The sequence below is a fragment of the Anguilla anguilla genome, chromosome 1 (genome assembly GCF_013347855.1).
Source record: "Anguilla anguilla isolate fAngAng1 chromosome 1, fAngAng1.pri, whole genome shotgun sequence".
Classification (NCBI taxonomy): domain Eukaryota; kingdom Metazoa; phylum Chordata; class Actinopteri; order Anguilliformes; family Anguillidae; genus Anguilla; species Anguilla anguilla.
The window spans coordinates 73,776,367-73,796,544 of record NC_049201.1 but is presented as its reverse complement, the minus strand read 5'-3'; the positions used below and the strand labels follow the sequence as shown (position 1 = coordinate 73,796,544).

Here is a 20,178-nt window from a genome sequence, read left to right as displayed (position 1 = left end):
TCAGGTAATTAGGTCCATGTAAAGTGCCATTCTACCTGGGTGAAACATGTTATTTTTTTGTGTTTTAGGTCAGGGCCCAAGTTTGGTAGTGCCCCTTTCATTAAATCTTTTTGTCTTCCTATATTCCTGTGGTATTTTAGTGTTCATTTGGACTTAGCACGTGGATACTGAGGTTAATGTGAAACTAATTGGAAGCATTAGCTTGCTGGCTGTCTCCCAAAGAGGCGGATTTGCAAAGGATTTCTTTTGCAAATGTATTTGAGGCGAGGAACAGACCGCTGCACCTACGGTGATTTCCTCCCTTAATTTCCCTAGAACAGATTTGCTACTGTTGCTTTTTGCTTTTTGCTTTTGGCTAAGGTGAATGTTCAGAATTATGCACACAGAATTATTAGCATTTTCATGTTGGCAAAACAAGGCCCGTCAGTTCTGCTTTGACGGCTCCCGTGTCAGGGCGTTAGCTGAAGTTCCGATGACCCCTGTGTCAGGACATTATGGCGACATGGGCCTGTTTTGACGAAAAAGCTGGTAGTATACTAAACTGGCGATCTCAGACAGGACGGTCGCTTTCACCTGACAGAAATTTGCTGCATTTTTTATCTAGTTATCTCACGCGAATCGCTGTTCATCATTGTGGCGTCACAGCACTGAGGGGTCAAACCCACAATGATTTCATCAAAACCATTCTGTAAACCTTGAAGAAACCACCGTTTACAAGGGTTGGCTGCTTTGAGTCGTATGCTAATTGAGCTGAGGTTTCCCACTGGGGAGGCACACTGGGATATTCCGGTTTGAACTGGTTCACGACGCTGCAGTGTCAGCAGGTTATCGCTTAACTTCCTTGAGTCCTCATTCTTTGGCATTCAATTTTCAAACAGGTTTTTTTTTTTTTTTTCTGAACACATTTGCTATAATGTTGTATGTGTTATCTTCAATAGTTGGTCAGGGAATGTGCAATTTTTCTCCAGCCCTGTTTAAAAAGTTTAGTATAGTTATCATTGCTTATTAGTCTTTTATGTGAGCTTTGGCTGTTACCCTGGCTGCATGTCTTTGTTGATTCCTGTCTACTCATGAATATTTTAAGGGATATCCAATATGTGAAAATGAACTCATATACAAAGATTATTTAAAACTAAATGGTTATTTGAATCATTTTAATCATTGGTTTTATGGAGAGCATATCACTCTTGTTTTGTGATTGTTTATTGAGTAAAGGGATTGTATCTTTAAACCTTTTGAAAATATTCAGGGCAAACTGACATCTTTGTTGTGGTCATGTGGACAGAGTAATTGGATGTGGTTCATGCCTGTTGAAAAATCAGCTTTAAATCAATCAATCAATTAATCAATCAAAATTTATTTGTATAGCAAATTTCATACAGTAAGAGCAACTCAATGTGCTTCACAGAAAATAATTGCAAAGAATAATTAAAATAATTAAAAATAATTATTTTAATTATAATTAAATTATAATTATAATAGCTTTTAAGCTGTGGAAGCACTGCATTCAGTTTTTAGTCCACAAAAGAAAAAAGTCTGAACCGTCTTTTTTTATAAAACACCCTCAATAAAACTTTTAAACTGCTAATTATGAATAATTTACCTGAAGTTAAATTTTTCCAGAGATGTCATGATAGCTGTGAAAAAAACACATTTAAAAAAAATGCAGTTTAGAAAAAAAAAAAAAAAAACTTTTATCTTTCTGTGCTCTTTGGTGCCCCCTCCGTCTTTTGTCTTTCCTAGCACTTCAGACTCCTTACCTTTACCTAACACTCACTGGCTTCTAAACACAAAGAAAACAAACCTGTCGGTCTGCCTGCAACCCGGAAACCCTTCAGCGGAGAAATACCCGAGTGGAGACAGAGAAGCGCAGAGGGAGTCATGCGCTCTCCGCGCTGCCCAGACGACGCACAGATCGCCGGTGTGAACTCCTCTGCTCCCGCGGCACAGGTCTGCTTCACAGCCCGTGCGAATGCGAAGAGACGCTATCGCTAATAACGCCGCGTGCGTTCAGACCACGGAAAAAAGAGAGAGCGAGCCAGCGTGAGTAGCAGGGGAGCAGGGGAGGAGGGGAGGAGGGAGGGAGGGTTGTGCGTGCTGAAGAGTGGGTAGTGGTTATCTGCCCTTGCCCCCCCCCCTACACCCCTCTTCTTTCTTGAATTTACTTATTGAAATGGAAGGCAGCAGAATGCTTTGACTGAAAAACACCATTGAAGTTCTTTTGGAGAACTGACTCAAGGGAAGGACAGACTCCTCTTTTGGTTTGATCTTATCGTTCGTTTGCGGTACGAGAAAGAACTTTGTAAGCTTATCTTGTTATCTTCGTAACTTATTGATCACTTGAGTTTTAAAGATGTGATTGGGCTTTGCTATTTCCTATTCTTATCCTCTTTCCGGCGTTCAACCCCTTTCATTTGTACTTTCAGACGTTAGATTTTTGTTAACTTTCTCATCTGTCTTTCTGCGGCGACTCTCCCTCCTTCTGCCTCCTTCTGTCGCTTTCATTTTTTTCTTCTACTCTTTCACACCGTCACCACGCGCTTCTGAGTGGACTGAGAGAAAAAACCACTCTTCTGACTTCTGGACGCGGACAGACTTCTGAATAGCGCTTGCGAGGGGGGGAGTCTGCCCGTTGCCCGAAGTCGCCGGGACCCGTGCCGGCTAGTGGTCGCGGCCGCGCGGCTGAGGGAAGGCGCGCTCGAGGACATGCTGGCGCCCTGACTGGAGCCGCCGAAGCTCTCAGTCGCTCTAGCGCCCTCTCAGTCACAGGCGGCCGAACGCAGGCCCCCAGCAGACGCCAGTCTGACCCCCCGGGACGGAGGCGCTCGCCGGGCAACCCAGAGAGCGATGGCGGCGGCGGCGGCGGGGAGCGAGGGAGGGGCGGGCCGGAGCCCGAGGCTCGGGTTCAAGTTCGGCGTGTCGGCGGACTCGCAGGCCCCGAGCGGCGCGGACCGGCGGCTCCTGGAGAAGACCCTGAAGAGGCTGGACAAGCTGCACAAGCTGGGCACCCACCCGCGGCTGGCCCTCAAGAACAGCCCCCCCTACCTGCCCGACCTGGTGGCGGAGACCTCCGCGCTGCTGGCCGACATGTGGGAGCCCTACAAGGGGGGGGCGGCGGCGGCGGCGGCGGCAGCCGGCGGGGCGGGGGTCCGCGTCCCGAAAGGCGACGAGGGGGTTTACCTCAAGGTCCACATCAGGCACCTGCTGGACAAGACGGAGCGGGCCGTGCTGCTCTTCAAGGAGGGCCGAGACAGGATGTTCGAGGAGGCCTCCAGCTTCAGGTGAGCCCCGCGCTAAAACCCCACGTCCCCATGTTCACGTGAGTGCACCTCTTTAACAGGCCGACCTGACTATCAAACTAAATGAATTACACGTCTGTTGATTTGCGGTGCAGTGAAATAATAGTTTTCAAAAAGGAAGAATGCTCGCGATATGCGGTAAAGAACTTTAAGAACCATACCTTTTAGTGCTGGACAGATACATGTACTACTACGGTTCATTGGGAGAAAAACACTCACAGTGAGTTTAGTCTCTCAACCGACAAACTGCACAATAACTTACTGTTTGTGAACATTAATGAGGGGTATAATAATGTTGTTTTTTCAACAAAGAAAACAAACAATGTTTATAAAGAAAAAAATAATGAGGTTTTCTTTTTCATGTTCTCATCACAACTGTCTTTGACAACTTCTAAATGTTAATGGTTTAATGGAATGGGTTTTAAAGAACCTCACGCTTGATTCTAGACCTGTTTTAAAGCACACTTTCTTTCAGTATGTGGAATTGTAGGTTGCAAATCACATGGAAGACATTTATTGGTCAGTGCAGAATTATTATTTTTTTATTGAAAGACGTAAATCCTCAAAATAGGCTGTCACATAGTCCAACCATTCAATTACAATGGAGTATCCACATTTGTGCTGTTGTTAGGGAGAAAATAAAGGTTTGGTTGCTCATATGGGAAAAACATAATTCTTGTGTGTGTGTGGGGGGGGGGGGGGGGGGGAGGGTATTGAAAACAAAGGCTGCCACAGATTAAAGTAGCTCAGATGACCCAATGTCATGCAGTCTGCCCCCGGGCTTATTTGGGCGTGGCCGCTCGGGACGGCTGTCGATGAACGATGTCGCGGACACCGCTTTCCCGCAGAACCGGTTCCCCGGGTGAGCTCGGGGAACCGGGCCTGCTCTCGGCTCTGGCTGTGCATGTCGCAAGCCTGGGTCAGTCAGACGAGCGGCACTGGCCTCATGTGACAGACTCCGCTGCAGTGAAGGCTAACCTGACATCCATGGGGTTTCGTGTTAAAGCGGGGACATTTCTTGAAATGAAGCACATTCGGTTGGCGGGCGGAGTTCAGTAACATTTGGCCGTCCTGTATCAAATATCTGCTTAAATCACATTATTATGGTTGCTCATTCCCGCCTGAGATAAGCGATATCAATCAGTTCACAGGAGAAATAGCCCCTCTGAAAGCATCAAAAAAAAAAAAAGACACTCATTTGTTTTTAGATTGATACAAATGGCCGTCCATTGATCAGTTTCTTCTTTCGTAAAATAAAATGAAAGTGAAATCATGGTATGTCTCCATCTCAGATTAAGGCTGAAGGATTTAGAACAAGAATCTTCCAAAAGTCAGCATATATCAGCAGGATTTAGGAAAAATCATTCCAGTAATCTGTAACCCAGCGGTAAATAAAAGCGCAAGCACAGGGCCAGGTTTCTTATTGCATGCATCATGCGCTTCAAAATCAAATCAAAATTTGTTTTAAGGAAATCTGATAAAACCTAAACTTTACATTAAAAAAAGAATGCATTTTAAATCAAATAATTGAAGCTTATGCATATCCTGTGACTGCCCTTTGGATTTCAAATGGCAATTTTGAGTCTAGTTGATTAAGACTCCTAATATTCAGTATCAAAGATAATAATAATAAAGAATACAGAAAGGCTAAACAAGGTTATACAAAAAGGCTTTCAGAATTAAATTTGTGAAAAATTATGTTTCAAATTTTTATTTGTGTGTTTTGTATGTGTCAAAGGCATGTGTGCTGCCTAATTTGACCTTTTGATTTCACCAACATATCGGACGTTTTGTTGCACTAATTTACGTGTACCATTTCCGAGCCCTCGATGGCAAATTGTGTTCAGGCTTTGGTATAAATGGTAAAAATGGCATGAGAACTACTGTCCATAAACCATTACTACAATTGAATGGTAATTTTGATTATAAGTAAGCCCAGATAAGCATTAATTTCTGATAACTAATCTTCAGATGAACTAATATAAATATTGGTGCCAGTGAGGTGAAGGAATGTGGGTTTATAGAAATGTTGTACAGCAAGATACGCAAGTCAAAAAAATCTTTCCTCCTTTAATCCCTGCTCACTGTTTAGCTGGAGGCCTCTGTACGTACTTACAAACTTGCGGCAATGTGAAAAAAACATCTAGTACGCATTGTATTAATAAGGTTTCTTTTTCTTAATCCACACATGCTCATTCATGCAAGTGCACAAAGGCACGTACACTCCTTCACATAAAAAAATACACACGCATACACACTGTAGATGAACTTTAAATGGAAGTTGTCGTCTTCAATTGCAGATAAGTGTACAGAGATCTTAGCTCTTCTTCACATGTGACAGAAGTGCAAGTGTAGAAGTTTCCACTCACAATCTTAGAGAGCTTTTTCCTTCCTTCACTATACAAAATTTGTACAGATGCCCTTATGCTATTTACATCTAGAATGTCTATGATGTTTAGACACCATAATGAAGACACAGATTATTAAGATTAGTCCGTATCGGGTGTCTTTGTGCCTAGTCCACTGACCGAGCATTACTCTTTCTGAGCTGTTTCAGTCATAGATACCGTTTCTGATGATCTCGACAATAGAACAAAAGATGGTGACGGTTGCTGTTGAGCTTACTAATGGAAACTTGACCTTCAGACAGAGAATACCTGTCAACCCATAAGATATGCCCGCATAAAAAAAATATTATGAGCAAAAATATTTGGTATATTGGAGAAATACAGGCCGTCTAGCTTGACATGACTATCAAGCAAAAAATGTTATCTTTATTTTTTTTAAAACTTTTTTTATTTGCAACAACAAAGACACAGGAATGACAGACAGATAGGAAGGTAAGGGTGGATACAGGTTAACAACATGAAGAATATAGAAATAGAGATATGTACTGTACATATGCATGGAGAAGATGTGCGGTGAATGATTGTTGTAGGGAAGCAGCTGTGTGGAGTGAGTTTGGGCATAGAAGTATTTGAATCATTGATGATATTTGTGGCAGCAGTTATAGTAGAAAAAAACAAAATGGTGGTCGTAGACAGGGCCGGCCCTAGGATTTTGGTGGCCCTAAACAATTCTGTGTTTGAGCGGGGGCCTGCGTTTGAGTGGTGGGGGGGGTTGGGGCGTGGGTGGTGTTGATTCTGTTGAGCGGGGAGGTGGGGGAGGGGTATTCAGTCAAGGCGGGAGGGTGCTGTTGGATTCTGTCAAGCTGGGGTGAAATGAAATGTTGCCATTCCATTTTAAATTTATGTTGCGAGTTCCGCGGTAAGGGCTAAATAACGTAATTACGAAAATAACATTGTTTACCTTAGATAAACATTCGATCATGTGGCCCCCCTCATGGCCGTGTGCCCCCCCCCCCCCCCCCCCGCGGTTGTGGCCCTAAACAACCGCATAGAGCGTTTATGCCACGGGCCGGCCCTGTCGGTACAAAAAAAAGAAAAAAAAGAGTGGATAAATGATTAAATAAATAAATAAATAGAAGCAGAATTTCAATGTTGTGTGTTTGTGTTAGTGTGAGTGTGTTTCCACTTGTATGTCTGCCTCTAAAGAGTGTATATCTGTTTGCAAGTGTGTGGGTATATGATCCTTTTTGTGTTTGTGTATGTATGAGAATGTACACAAATGTTATTTGTGTTTGTTGTGGCACTAGCTCACTGGCAGCTTAAGAGATTTAAGAAGTTTTGAATACTTTTCATTGAATTGTTCAGATAGTTTTTTTTGTAGGGCTGAGTTTTGTTCCGGTGTTACCTGTTCTGTTAAAAGATTTAACCACTGTGAGATGGTGAGTTGTTTTCTGTTTTTCCAATTTAGTGAAATAGTATTCATAGCGTTAGTTAGGGCTACCAGTAGAGGTGTTGTGATTTGTTTTTGTGATGTGTCAAGTATACCCAAGTCTCCTAGTATGCACAGTGATGGGGATAGGGGGATGTTGCACCCATAGAACAGTGATAGTTTAGTAGTTATTTCTTTCCAGAATTGTTGTACTGGTGGGCAGACCCAGAGTGCATGGAAGTAGTGGTCAGTCGTGTTAAAGGTACAGTGAGTGCATGTGTTTGATCCGGTAAGTCCCATTATGTGCGTCTTGTGTTGTGTAATATGTATTCTGTGAGTGACTTTGTATTGAATTAGTTTGTTAGTGTTCATGGACATGTTGATGGTATTTTTGCATATTATTCAGATGGTTTATTTCACATTATAAAGAGTCTCCAGCTCTGGCATTGGCCTAGCTTAGTTCTATTAAAAGTGGGCCATCTTGTCTACACTGTGGAAAGGAAATCTGCTGTGTTTTCAATATCCACAAGGTTCATGATGAATTGCTAAGAGTTCTGTTGTAAGACACCTCTTTAAGAGGGTTATGGGACAGTTATGGGCCAAGAGCATCTCAGCTGACATCAAAGGAGACAAAAGCAATGGAAAGAAAACCAAGGTTCTCGGTGCCCTAGATTGGCACTGGCCTGGCGCGGACTGACTCAGGCTGCATCTCGATGTCGTACCGGCTGATGGAAAATTACCTGGTCTTGCAGAAGAGGGACCAGAGAGGCAGGGCCTGTCGTGGTGGGCAAAAGAGGGGGAAATCATTTACTCCTTTTTTTTTTTTAAACAGCCATTTCTTGAAGTGAAAACGTGCCTCAGTTACTGTCATGGTCAATTTTTTGCCAACAGAGTGGAGAATGGGGGCTTAAAAGTAACAAAGTCAACAGTATGGAGGTTTGATTTTTTTTTTGTTGTTTTTTTTTTTTTTTTTAAAGAAACAGATGGGTACAGAGGGGAAGAATTTGAATAATGTATATATTATTAGTAATAATAAGTAGTGGGAGATAGTAACCCTAAAAAATTATCATAAAATCATCATATTACAGAAGTCAGTTATGTCTTTCTGAGGAAGTCACCATTTTAAAGTAAGAAAGGTTTTTAAAATTTTTAGTGGCAATTTGACCACTATTGAGTTAACACTTGGTAATACTCGTGTTTTTTTGAATTAGATGGTTCCAGTAATGCAACAGACTTTCACGTGATGGAATCTATTCAGAATAACCTACATTATACAGTAACCAACAAACTTGAAGAAAAAAATTTCCGTTAAAAGCCATAATGCGTAGTACCGAAGATGATGAATCACAGTATATGTTACCCAAACAACCCATCAGCCAGAAACTGTAATGTAACAACATTGTTATGGATATTCCTTTCTAGTCCTGAGATTTTCCAGCTTCCACCACGCCACAAAAACTATAAGTTCATATGCTCACAATCGAGGCTCTGCCGTGTCTGAAAAGTTGCGACTTCATTGGTGGGCATTAGCCTGTTCAGTTTGTCCATTATAATTCTGCGGTTTAAACTAATGTGTATCTGAGACATGTGTAGTAATTACAAGAGTGCTGTTTGCTGTGTGTAGATCTGTATTTGAATAAAAGCCTGCAGTAGGCATGCAAAATTGTTAAAAACAGTACAATGGAATTTGACAGGTATTCTATTCTGTTTGAAGTGATGGCATTGCTATGGTGACAGTTGAGGGGGGGCTAAGTGGTCAGTGACCAATGGAAAATTCTTTCTAGCGCTCAGAGTCAGGACAGGAAATAGAGACAGTGATTTCCTGTTTATAGCAGGCAGAGAGCAAGAGTGCATAGTGAGACACAGAGCACAAATTTGCTCGTACCAGCGCTCACCTCTGTACACATTAAAATGTCCAGTGTTAATTCAACTTTAGCAGAGTACATATGAGTCTAATAGGGACCATATGTACTCTGCAAGAGTTGATTTAACACTGAATGCTTTACTGTGTGTCTCTAAGAAATGTATAAGTATGCTTACACTCATCAAAATGCATTTTTACATGTGCCAATAATTGTGTTCCATATATTTCTGCTGTTCAGAAATGAATTTCAAGCAATCGCTGATTTTATTCTCTGCTATTGTTCATCTTCAGGAAGAACCTGACCAAACTGACCCTGCTATTCAGCCACATGCTTTGTGAGCTGAAGATTTTGTTTCCGGGGGGCCAGTTTCAAGGTGACACCTACAGGTTCTGTAAACCAGAGGCTGGGGAGTTCTGGAAGAAAGCTTTTGGAGACAGGTGAGTGAGAGGGTGAGGTATGGAAAGGTAAAAACTTCAGGGAAGGGGTACATGACAGGCAACAAAAAACAGACTCATTCCCACCTACCATTCTACTGATGGGGAATTCCATTATAATGTGATTACTCATCTTAAGCACAATTAGCATTGTCTCACCCATGTGACAAGTGAAGTGGTTTAGGCCAGAATTAAGGAATGGCATTTAAGCTGCCTGCCTTGTGCAGTGACATTCCCCCTCTGCCTCATTTGAGAGCCGAATGGAGATTTTGAGATTTTGATAAACTTGATAGGGGGTTGGGTCCAATAGAATTCAGAGGGTCTCTGGTAACCTGGCGACCTACATGTTATCATTAAAGTGCCATTTTGTAGAGGTACTACAGGCAGGCGCTTAAATGCTGCAAGTATCGACAAGTCAAAATACAACTGAAACAAGGCCAGGAAGCTGCCAATCCTCATGCTCTGTGTAGAAACAACATTTTCTCTCAACATAAAAAAAAAAACTTTTTAAGCACCCCCGCCCTCCTGCCTTCCTTCCTCAGTTCGGTCTGCCCGCTCATGTACGCAGGCCCAAATCCTTGCTGCGACATCGCCTATCAATTCAGGAGAGCGCAGGCTAGCCTACGCCTCCTCCAGAATGCCATTAGCCGGCCACCACTTCTTCTCACAGTGCAGCTCCGTGGCTGAGCTACGCAGCCATTACCCCACGTATCTGTTAGCAGACAGCAGCGGTCTCATCAGCCGGAGGAGCACGTCTTGAAGGAGGCGGTGGGGAATACCCTGCCGCTCGATCCCTCCACCCCTGGATAAGACTCAGGCCAGCTTTACACCACCCTGCCTGGCTGCTGACTGGGTGTGACAGCCTAGGATTGTGGGCTGCGTCGCCTGTGCAAAGGGCTGGTGCTGTTGTAGTTTTGAGTTCACTTCCTGACAGCCCCTAAGACGATCTGTTTTTCCACAAAGTTCAACACGTAACACCTGGCTCGTGGCCGTTTGGAGAATATCTCAGTCACAAAAATTGTGAAAACATGTCAATTGTGAAACTGATTGTTATGAACTCATTCTCACAAAAGAAAGCTTTTTAAAGAAAGTTTGCAGAAGACATGATGTGCATGTGCCTTGTAAGGTGTACCAAATGACTTGAGAGTAAATACAGAATGTGGCACAGCAACTGGAAAATGGGAGTGACCTCATGGAGGGAGGTGAAATTTGACAGTAGACACCTGAGACTCTGCCTGGGGGGGTGGGTGTGTGGGGCGGAGGGGGGGGGGGGATACTGCTCAGGTAAGAATACCAGTCTCTCCTTTTCTGGGGTACATTCTGCTGTATAAAGTAGCAGATAATTACAGTGGAATAGTATTAAGAAAATATGCATTATTTCATTCTCTCTATCTCTCTCTCTCCCTCTCTCTCTCCCCGCCCCCCACCACTCTCTCTCTTTCTCTCTCTCTCTCAGGTGCATCGTGCCCTGGAGCTCTTTTAAGCAGCAGCTGAAAAGGGTGCACAGCTTTGAGGAAGGCATGGAGGCCATGGCCCTGAAGTCCACGGTGGACCTCACCTGCAACGACCACGTCTCCGTCTTCGAGTTCGACGTCTTCACCAGGCTCTTCCAGGTACCGCCGCACGCCCCTCCAGCACGCCTCGCACAGAGCCGCGCGGGCTGCGTTTCGCCCCGAATCTCATACGACACACACACACACACACACACACACACACACACACACACACACACACACACACACACACACACACACACGCACACACACACACTGCGCGATCCTGTTCAAAGAGTAACAGGAACCCCCCCCCCCCCCCCCCATAACTCCTTCTCTCCGGTTCTGCTCAGCCTTGGACGACGCTGCTGCGGAACTGGAATCAGCTGGCCGTGACGCACCCCGGCTACATGGCCTTCCTCACGTATGACCAGGTCACGGCTCGCCTGGGAAACTACACACACCGGCCTGGGAGGTAGGGAGAGGGGGGGGGGGAGAGGGGGGGGATGAGAGATGAGTACAGTGAAACCAAAATAGGGAGTAGTATATTTATTTGTACGTATTTTAGCCATTTTACCGTTTTTTTTTCTTTTTTTTTAATATAAAAGTGCATCTCATGGAGTCCAACAATGTATGAAAACAGACACTGTAACATAGAGCTGTATATAGATACAACATAGAGCTGTATATAGATACAACATAGAGCTGTATATAGATACAACATAGAGCTGTATATAGATACAACATAGAGCTGTATATAGAATAACAGGGCTTCACAGTAGAAAGCCATGCTGCGTCAGAGGTAACGTGTGTCTCCCCCGTCAGCTACATCTTTCGTCTGAGCTGTACGCGCATGGGCCAGTGGGCCATCGGCCACGTGGCAGGAAATGGCGTCATTGTGCAGACCATCCCCCAGAATGCACCTCTGTGCCAAGCGCTCCTCAAGGGCTTCAGAGACGGCTGGTGGGTATTACTAGCAGGCTCACAAACAAGCCCAAATACACATTAACACATGTGTATACCCATAAACATACACACACACATACACACACACACACACATATACCCATAAACACATGCACGCACACACACACACACACACCCACACACCCACATACCCACAGACACACGCACACACACACGCGCGCTGCATACGGCATGCTCACAAGTGTTGCTTTATAAAGCTGACGGTGAAGGCGCTGTAACATTTTGTCCTTGTGGGGCTAATTCGGAAACACGCAAACAGTAACAGTGGCCCTCTGGTTTTTCACTTGCGCATTCGTGTGTCCTGAATGTGGTGTGTGTGGCCGTAGCTACCTGTACCCGGACGGCCGTGACGTCAACCCCGACTTGACCAGCCTGTGCGGCCCTGCGCAAAAGGGCAAGATCAAAGTGACTGAGGTAACCACACCCCTCCTGCATAATAGCCATTGTGCCTCAGCTGAGATCCCTGAGTGTCCCCGCCCGGTGCCTTGTGAAAGAGCTGTCTCTGCCTGTGGCTCTGTGATCTCACCGTTTCCTGCCCTGTCCTGCCTTTCGGCTTTCGCGAGCTCTCTGCGCTGCAGCAACATCCTGTCAGTCATTTCCCCTCCCCTCCTGTTTGACTTCTTTGATGTGGCATCCCGTCGCCGGAGTGATTGCGTCCCCTCTTTCCATGCGCTGACGATGCCTGGCAGTGTCTGTCAGCGTGTGACCTTGTCTCTTGCGTTCTCGCAGTGTCCGGGAAAGCCTCTGTCAGTCAGCCGGTCTGTGCGAGTGTGTTTGTGTTTGTGTTTGTGTGCAGGGCCGGCCTGACCCAATAAACAAAGTAAACATTTGTTTAGGGCCCCTCAATTGGTTCGGGGTTATATATATATATTTTTAATAAATAATTGTGTTCCCTAAGACAATGGCTTTTTCATTGATCTAAATATATTTCTATTGGTGCCAAATCTTGCTGAGGGCCCCCAAAAACCTTGGGCCGGCCTGTGTGTGTGTGTGTGTGTGTGTGGGTGTGTGTGTGTGTGTGTATGTGAGTGCGTTGTGTGTGTGTGTGTGCAAGTGTGTTTGTGGCTCTGTCTATATGCTTGTCAGTTGATGTGTCCCACAGTCTCCATGTGCTATAATGTCCCTCTGGTTAGCGTAGCTGACCCCGGGTGCGTTCGTGTGTCTGTTCTCTCTCCTCAGGAGCAGTATGAGCTTTACTGTGAGATGGGCAGCACCTTCCAGCTGTGTAAGATCTGCACAGAGCGGGACAAGGACACCAGGATACAGCCCTGCGGACACCTGCTCTGCCGCCCCTGCCTCTCCAGCTGGCTGGTGAGCTGGCCCGCTGTGCCTGAGACACACACATACACGCACGCACACACACACACACACACACACACACATACATGCACATACACACACACACTCATGCTCACACACGTACACACACAGAAACACACATACTCACAGACACACTCATACTCACGCACGTACACACACACACACACACACATATACACACACACAAACACACAGACACACAGACACACAAACACACGCACATACACACACACACTCATGCTCACACACGTACACACACAGAAACACACATACTCACAGACACACTCATACTCACGCACGTACACACACACAAGCACACGTACTCACATACATACACACACACACACACACAACACACACACACGTGTGTGCACACATACATGCACATACACGTGTGCGCACATACACACACACAGCATGCATGCACGCATGCACACTCGCACACACAAAGACACTCCCACATGCATGCACACACACACGTATGCATGTGCAGTCACGCACACTCGCACACATGCAAACCCACTCACACATGCACGAGTGTACACACACAGGCTTGCACACATGCACATGCACACAGACACATGCACGCATGTATGCACGTGCACTCATGCACACTCGCACACAAACAAGCCCACTCGCACGCGCTCACATGTACACACAAACACACACAAACACACACGCATGCATGTGCACTCACACACACACATACACACACGTAGGGTTTAAGGGCACCCACAGCTGATCCCAGTGCAGTGATCAGCAGTTTACCTCAGAATTTACCATCTCATTTATCATGCATGCCTAATTAGAGCTGGTTGGTGCTTATTTGAAAACAAATCAACGGTAATGTGTCCAGCTGGATGTTTAAAATGCACACTCCCAAGCAACTGGGAATATTCATTAATCTTCTGTATGTCCACTCGAGTCCTTGCCCTGTGCTTTAAAAGCTGGTGCTGGTTTAACGGTTTTTCCAAAGGTGTATGTTCTTTATTAGCTAATTACAACTGCCAGTTCTGACAGGGGTGACTTAGCATCAGCTTGGTTCATTGCCTAAACCTTTAAGTTGCCCTGTATACGCTTTTAAATTTGAATGCTTCAGGGTATACAAGGATTTTCTACCTTGAAAATAATGTAAAATAACCATGCTAAGGCATATCTATGACGCACTGGTAAACTCTGGCACCTGTGTTACCTGTATTTGTTATTCTAATGTTTATTTAAAGTTCCAGCATTAAGTCTGCTGTTACGTTGAACATAATGGAATTAATTAGGCTATAATTTAATCTGCCTGCTAAGTGTCGCTCACATTCGCTCATTACATGGTATTGACATTACTTCTAACTATCCAGTTAGCTACGTTGGTTGTGTGAATTTACTCAGCGTGAGTGGGTGGGGTTGAAGACAGAGTAGGAGACTTCTTTGATTGTAAACACAGGCTAAGAAATCCTGCACTGTATGCCTTTACATTTAAATTTAGATGTAGTGTGAATGTTGTTCACTTCTACAAGAGTGAATCAGGCAGTTTGGTGCTCAAACCACTGTTAATGTGAAGGGAAGTCTACACCCACCTACGTATCATATTGGTTTTCCTTTGAGTCAAGTTTGACACCTCTACTGTTGAGCCATAAGAGCACATTAGCCTGCAGTTGGTCCTCAACGATAAAATTCTGACCTACATTTATTCTACAGCGCCAATTAAACAGAAAAATTGGAAAAAGAAAAAATGAATGAGACAAGAAAAGTTATAAGCATATATGATATGTATACATATATACATTCTTCTATTTGAGAGCTTCTGGTGATTGGCTGTTCATAAATCAACAACAGTAAGCGTAATGGAAAAAATGGCATCTTGTTCCTTGTTCCTAAATTAAAAACAATTTGTCTTGGTTTTCTCAATGGACAAACCTAGAAAAACACACTTTTCTACCTTGCTATTGACATGTTTTTTGGTAGTTCAGTGAGATGCACTACAGTCAAAATCACCCTCAACGCCGCTCACTTGTGCATCTGTTAGCAGTCTCATAGCACCTAGGTGCTAATTGGCTTCAATGTCCATTTCAGCTGCTAGCAGTACAGTTTAAAGCTCTGCGGGGGGAAAACACGTCCAAACAAGTGGACCACAGTTTCCTGTTCGTTAGCGTACGCTTCTACTTATATGTTGCGTAGACACTTCTCAGAAAGACAAGGTCTTAGCTGCCACAATAACCACCGGTTTTCTGTTTCTAATTATGGCCGTAGGTGCTGTCTGAAGCATACGTGTGTACTGTTTCTATCAGAGTGACGCTGCTAGCCTGACTCTCCCTCTGTGCCTCAGGTGGTGCAGTGGGGAGTGGTAAATGGTAAATGGGCTGCATTTATATAGCGCTTTTATCCAAAGCGCTTTACAATTGATGCCTCTCATTCACCCGTTCACACACACACACACACACACACTCACACACTAACGGTGAAAGGCTGCCATGCAAGGTACCAATCAGCTCATTGGGAGCAATTAGGGGTTAGGTGTCTTGCTCAGGGACACTTCGGCACGCCCAGGGCGGGGGATCGAACCGGCAACCCTCCGACTGCCAGACAACCGCTCTTACCTCCCGAGCGATGTCGCCCCCGCGGTGTCCGCTCGGTTAACGTGTCCCCGTCGTTTGCCGCGTCTCTTCCAGAAATCGGACGGACACACATGCCCGTACTGTCGCTGTGACATCAGGGGCACAGAGTCCATAGTCATCGAGCCCTTCATGTCGAACTGGGGGAGGAAGACTGAGGTGCAGGACGAGGACGTGGACCTCGAGGAAGACGAAGACAACGACTTGGAAGACGTGGAACTAATGATGAAAGAACTGGCCTCCATTAGGGTAGGGAAGGGAACTGTGGAGTATTGGGGCATCCAGCTCATTGATGATGTATAATGCCTCTTTAGGATTACGACTAGAGTATTACAGTCCTGTATGTGCAGGTCTGAGCGCCACACTGTGAGAAATATATAACCCACAGTTGGCACTGTATGATGCTGTAGTTGCCTATTTAGTGTCAAATGGGAAATGGCAACGTCATCATGTACCATGCTGTCTGTGGTGTTGTGCCTCCTTCTCCAAGTACAACCAAGAGTCTCTCTCTTTCTCTCTCTCTCTCTCTCTCTCTCTCTCTCTCTGTCACACGTGCAGCTGTTGGAAGCAGGGAATCAGAGCCCCCCTTCCAGCCTTGCCCCTCCACGCCCACCCCCAAGGCACAGCACCTCCTCCCCCTGCAGCTCCCCTCGGCCCCCCCTTCGGCCCTCCGTCTCCGAGATCCTGGACAAGTACTCTCACTCCCGGCCCGTGAGTGTTGTAGCCTCTCTCTGAGTGTGTGCGGAGCGTGCAGCTTTGTCTAGGCCAAGGCTCCAACTAAATGCAGCATACGCCAGGGCTAGTGTTTCTTCAAATGTCGTTAAGTTACCACTACACGGTACAGGGAGAGACAGGATTTAAGCCTACCTTCCTCCAGCAAGTTTCTCTTTTCACGTCAACCTCAATCGTATCCACACTCAAATTTCTATTGTTTTTGCCCACTTAACTATACCGAGCATTCATCCCAGGTGGTGACTGACAATAGTTTGCCAAGTGGCTCTGAGTGTGTCGTAATTTAGCATGTTAGCATGTCCACAAGAGGCTCACAACATGTTAAAAGTCGACTATTGAAATGTGAGCCACTTGGCCAACCATGATTCGGCGTGGAAGGTTGAGGAATTTGCTAGGTCTAGGGCCCGCCCATCCCAGTTGGCGAGAGTCAACCAATCACATGAGGGCAGCGGTGAGGTCATTAATTAGCATTTAGGAGGTCTCTTCATACTCTCTCTCTATATATATATTTGCAGGCCCATGGCAGCTCCCATGGAAAGACAGACAGACAGCTCCACAGACAGTCTGCTACTGGCAGCAGGTGACTTCCCAGACTGAAATCAGCCTCCCTTCATAGAATTAGCACACATGATACCAATGAGTGACAGTTATCTTGATCTATGTTGAGTGAGGGTGGTGTTTGTTGGTTGGTATTTATGAAAATTAAAGGGAACTGATGTGCAACAAGTTGCCTGTTTTCCCAACAAACCTGCTGGAGAAAGGTGGGGGTGGATCTCTCAGTCATGGATGTCATGGGAACTGGACCTAAGGATTCTCTCCCATTGTACCACGGTCCTGATGCATGCAGGAACAGTCATCCAACAATGAGCAGAGGTGGGGAGTCCAGGGGTCAGAAAGTAAAAGTTCTGCTGTGTGGTTCTACCACCCATGAACTCAGACAGCTGATTTCACTAATTAGTTCAACTTCCTGGCTGAAGAATTGTGCTAATTAGGATAATTCAGGTGATTGGAACAAAATACTGGGGTGATCGTTGACTTTTTGAACGTGTATGTTTTACCTCTGCGAATGAGGAGGCCATTTCTGGGAATCCTAGGGGGCTGCAACCTCAGGTTGGCAAAGTCTCTTTCCAACAGGTGTGCAAAATCGCCCTATCTGTGCTTCCTAAAAACCACATTAAGGAGCAGCCGCATCTGCATTCTCAGATGCCAGCCTGTGAGCAGTAGGTTGGGCTTGTGAGGTGGCTGATGGGATAGCTGTGGTAATCTCCTCTCTCTGTGCAGTGAAGTAGCAGAAGCTGATTACAGCAGGCCTTCATCCTCACGGGCGACCCAAGACAGTGAGTATCAGAGAGATGCAGCGAGTGTGTGCGTGTGTGTGTGTGCATGTGTGTGCCTCTGCGTGTGTGTGTGTGTGCATGTGGAAATAAGTGTTCTGTCCTGTTCTGAGATATGTTGAGACAAACAGACACAGAAACACAGACAGAAACAGAGTAGACAAGACTGTTGGCCACAAAGACAATCAACATTCTTTGACTGTGTGACTCTTCCCCTGCACTCCCCTTGTCCTTTATCCCTCTCTCCTGCTCTCCGTCCCTCTCTTCTGCTCTCTGACTCTCTCCTGCTCTCCGTCCCTCTCTCACACGCACAGGTGGAGTGCTGTGGGGCATGCCGTCAGTCCCGGGAAGACATGGACAGATGGAGGCAGCGGGGAGTTCGCAGAAAGACAGGCACAGTTGGAGAGAGATGGAAAGATCCATGTCCTCATGACATCATCCTGACACCCCCCCCACCCCCAACCCCCAAACTAGCACAGTTCCTGACATCACACCTAGAGCAAGACTCCAATAAACGCAGGAGCTGAAGAGAACTGAACTGAACTGAACTTTACGCTTCCCACTCGGACATAAACAGCACAGCCATATCAGGACAGAAAAACATGTGTATGTAATGATGTATTTAAAAAAAAAGACTTCATTGTGATACAGATGTGCTGACTATGGGCCAATTCATTTAGAATGGATCAGTTAGGTGTAGGGACAGTTTTATTTTAATATGTACTTCTGGTGGGGTTTTAATAGCTTAAAATAGTCACAAACAGTTTTGCATATTGGTTTTTATATTGTGTCTGTACTTCCCTTCATATAAAAGAAAAAAATATGATCAGACTATTCTGTTAATTAATTTGAGGGGGGAGAGAGAGAGAACGAGAGAGAGTGTGTTTGGGAGATGTATAGAAAGATGGATATTGAAAGAGAGAAAAGCAAGGAGGCGGTATGTGGGGTAAATTAAGAAGGTGTGAATTCAGTGAAAGGATAAACTCGATGACACTGGCAATAGAGAGGAGATTCGCTGAAAATAAATCCCACACCAAGATAAAGAGGCTTTCAGTGACCATAATGGGTTTGGGGGAGTATGGATTTTTATATTTTTAAACTGAAAGAGCTCTATGTGAGTGGAACTTTAATGGGATGATAACTAGGAGCGATATTTGATGGACATGGCGTCGAGGTGATTGGAAATTGAGAGGCAAAAGGCAGACGAGTTCTAGACTGGACTGAACAAAACACTTATCGGCTCCGTTTTTGATATTTGCAGCTATAATTGATGTGTCGGTAAAAGAGCCTATTTAACAGGTGACTATTTAACATTTACCTGTCCTGTGTAAAAGACTGTAATGCATGCGTGACAGTTTGAGGGTTTTAGACTAAGCTATTTATTTTTCAAAATGTTGGTAAAAAGTATCTCTTTATTTTTTTTAGCTCACTAGAGCATTGATTTTAATCTCCTTTATATCTGTGTTAGTCAGCCCTGTGTTTGTACAATTTCAGGATTTACAGTTATTAAGAAATGCAATTTATTTTTCAACAGCATTTCCTATCCTTCAGTTTTATTTTGTATCTTCAATGCTCAGTTGTATTTGTGTATCTGTCTCATCTCCGAAACATCTTCAGTCAATTCGAAGGGGGCATGGGCTAGCAGCCAGCCATGCAAAAAGCGAGATGCATGCGGTATGACAGAGTGGGAATGCTGCTATGTTATACCCAGTACCCCAGTTTATATTCCAGATTTGTGGAGCTGCTGATGGACTTTTCACCAAAATACTGCTGTGCTGGTACAGCTCAGGGAGTGGTTGTGTCACAAGGGGTTTGGGGGACAGCTGACAGGGGTCAGTAGGCACTGAATTTGGTAGAAGGCCTGGTTAAAATGATATGCTAGTCTGAGAGTAGGGAAATCAAAAATGTGACATGTATGTGTTGAAAAACCCTGACACAGCAGACTCGCAGTAAAATCAAAGCAATCAAAACAATAAATAGCCAATGCACAAAAACATCCAGCAAAGTTCAGCAGTTTGAATGTATTTCCATTCTTTTCATTAGCCTACCCCTACTACATAACATATAATTATGTTTTTTTTGTGTGTAGATGATGTAACCGCAACTCTTAAGTGTATAGGCTACTTTCCGCAGATAAAAAATATAAATAGCACAACGCTCTATAAATATGCCACTTCCGCATACCCGTGGCTCTCGCAACCGCACTGAATGCTGCCTGTGACAGTGTGGTGACGTTGCCACCAGTCATCACTGAGTGGTAATTGACTGGCCAACATGGGTGACTGGGGAGGTGCAATGTGATAATAAATCTCACTCGTGTTGAAGCTGCTGACC

The 20,178-nt window shown here is 44.9% G+C and overlaps 1 protein-coding gene across 2 annotated transcripts; it reads left to right on the top strand.

The window, feature by feature from the left end:
- Positions 1-1,768: 1,768 nt before the first annotated feature.
- Positions 1,769-19,844, top strand: cblc (Cbl proto-oncogene C, E3 ubiquitin protein ligase). 2 transcript variants are annotated; one of them, XM_035422345.1, is made up of 12 exons: positions 1,772-3,281; positions 9,232-9,378; positions 10,832-10,988; positions 11,222-11,343; positions 11,694-11,831; positions 12,182-12,269; positions 13,035-13,166; positions 15,836-16,027; positions 16,337-16,489; positions 17,026-17,090; positions 17,792-17,847; positions 18,159-19,844. In XM_035422345.1, exons 1-12 carry the CDS (start codon positions 2,848-2,850, stop codon positions 18,275-18,277), a joined length of 1,803 nt encoding a protein of 600 aa, XP_035278236.1. In that variant the 5' UTR covers positions 1,772-2,847; the 3' UTR covers positions 18,278-19,844. The 2 variants fall into 2 exon arrangements, 1 of the variants encoding a protein (XP_035278236.1); XR_004765762.1 differs by lacking the exon at positions 17,026-17,090 and having other exon boundaries at positions 1,769-3,281; positions 18,159-18,191.
- Positions 19,845-20,178: the final 334 nt, after the last annotated feature.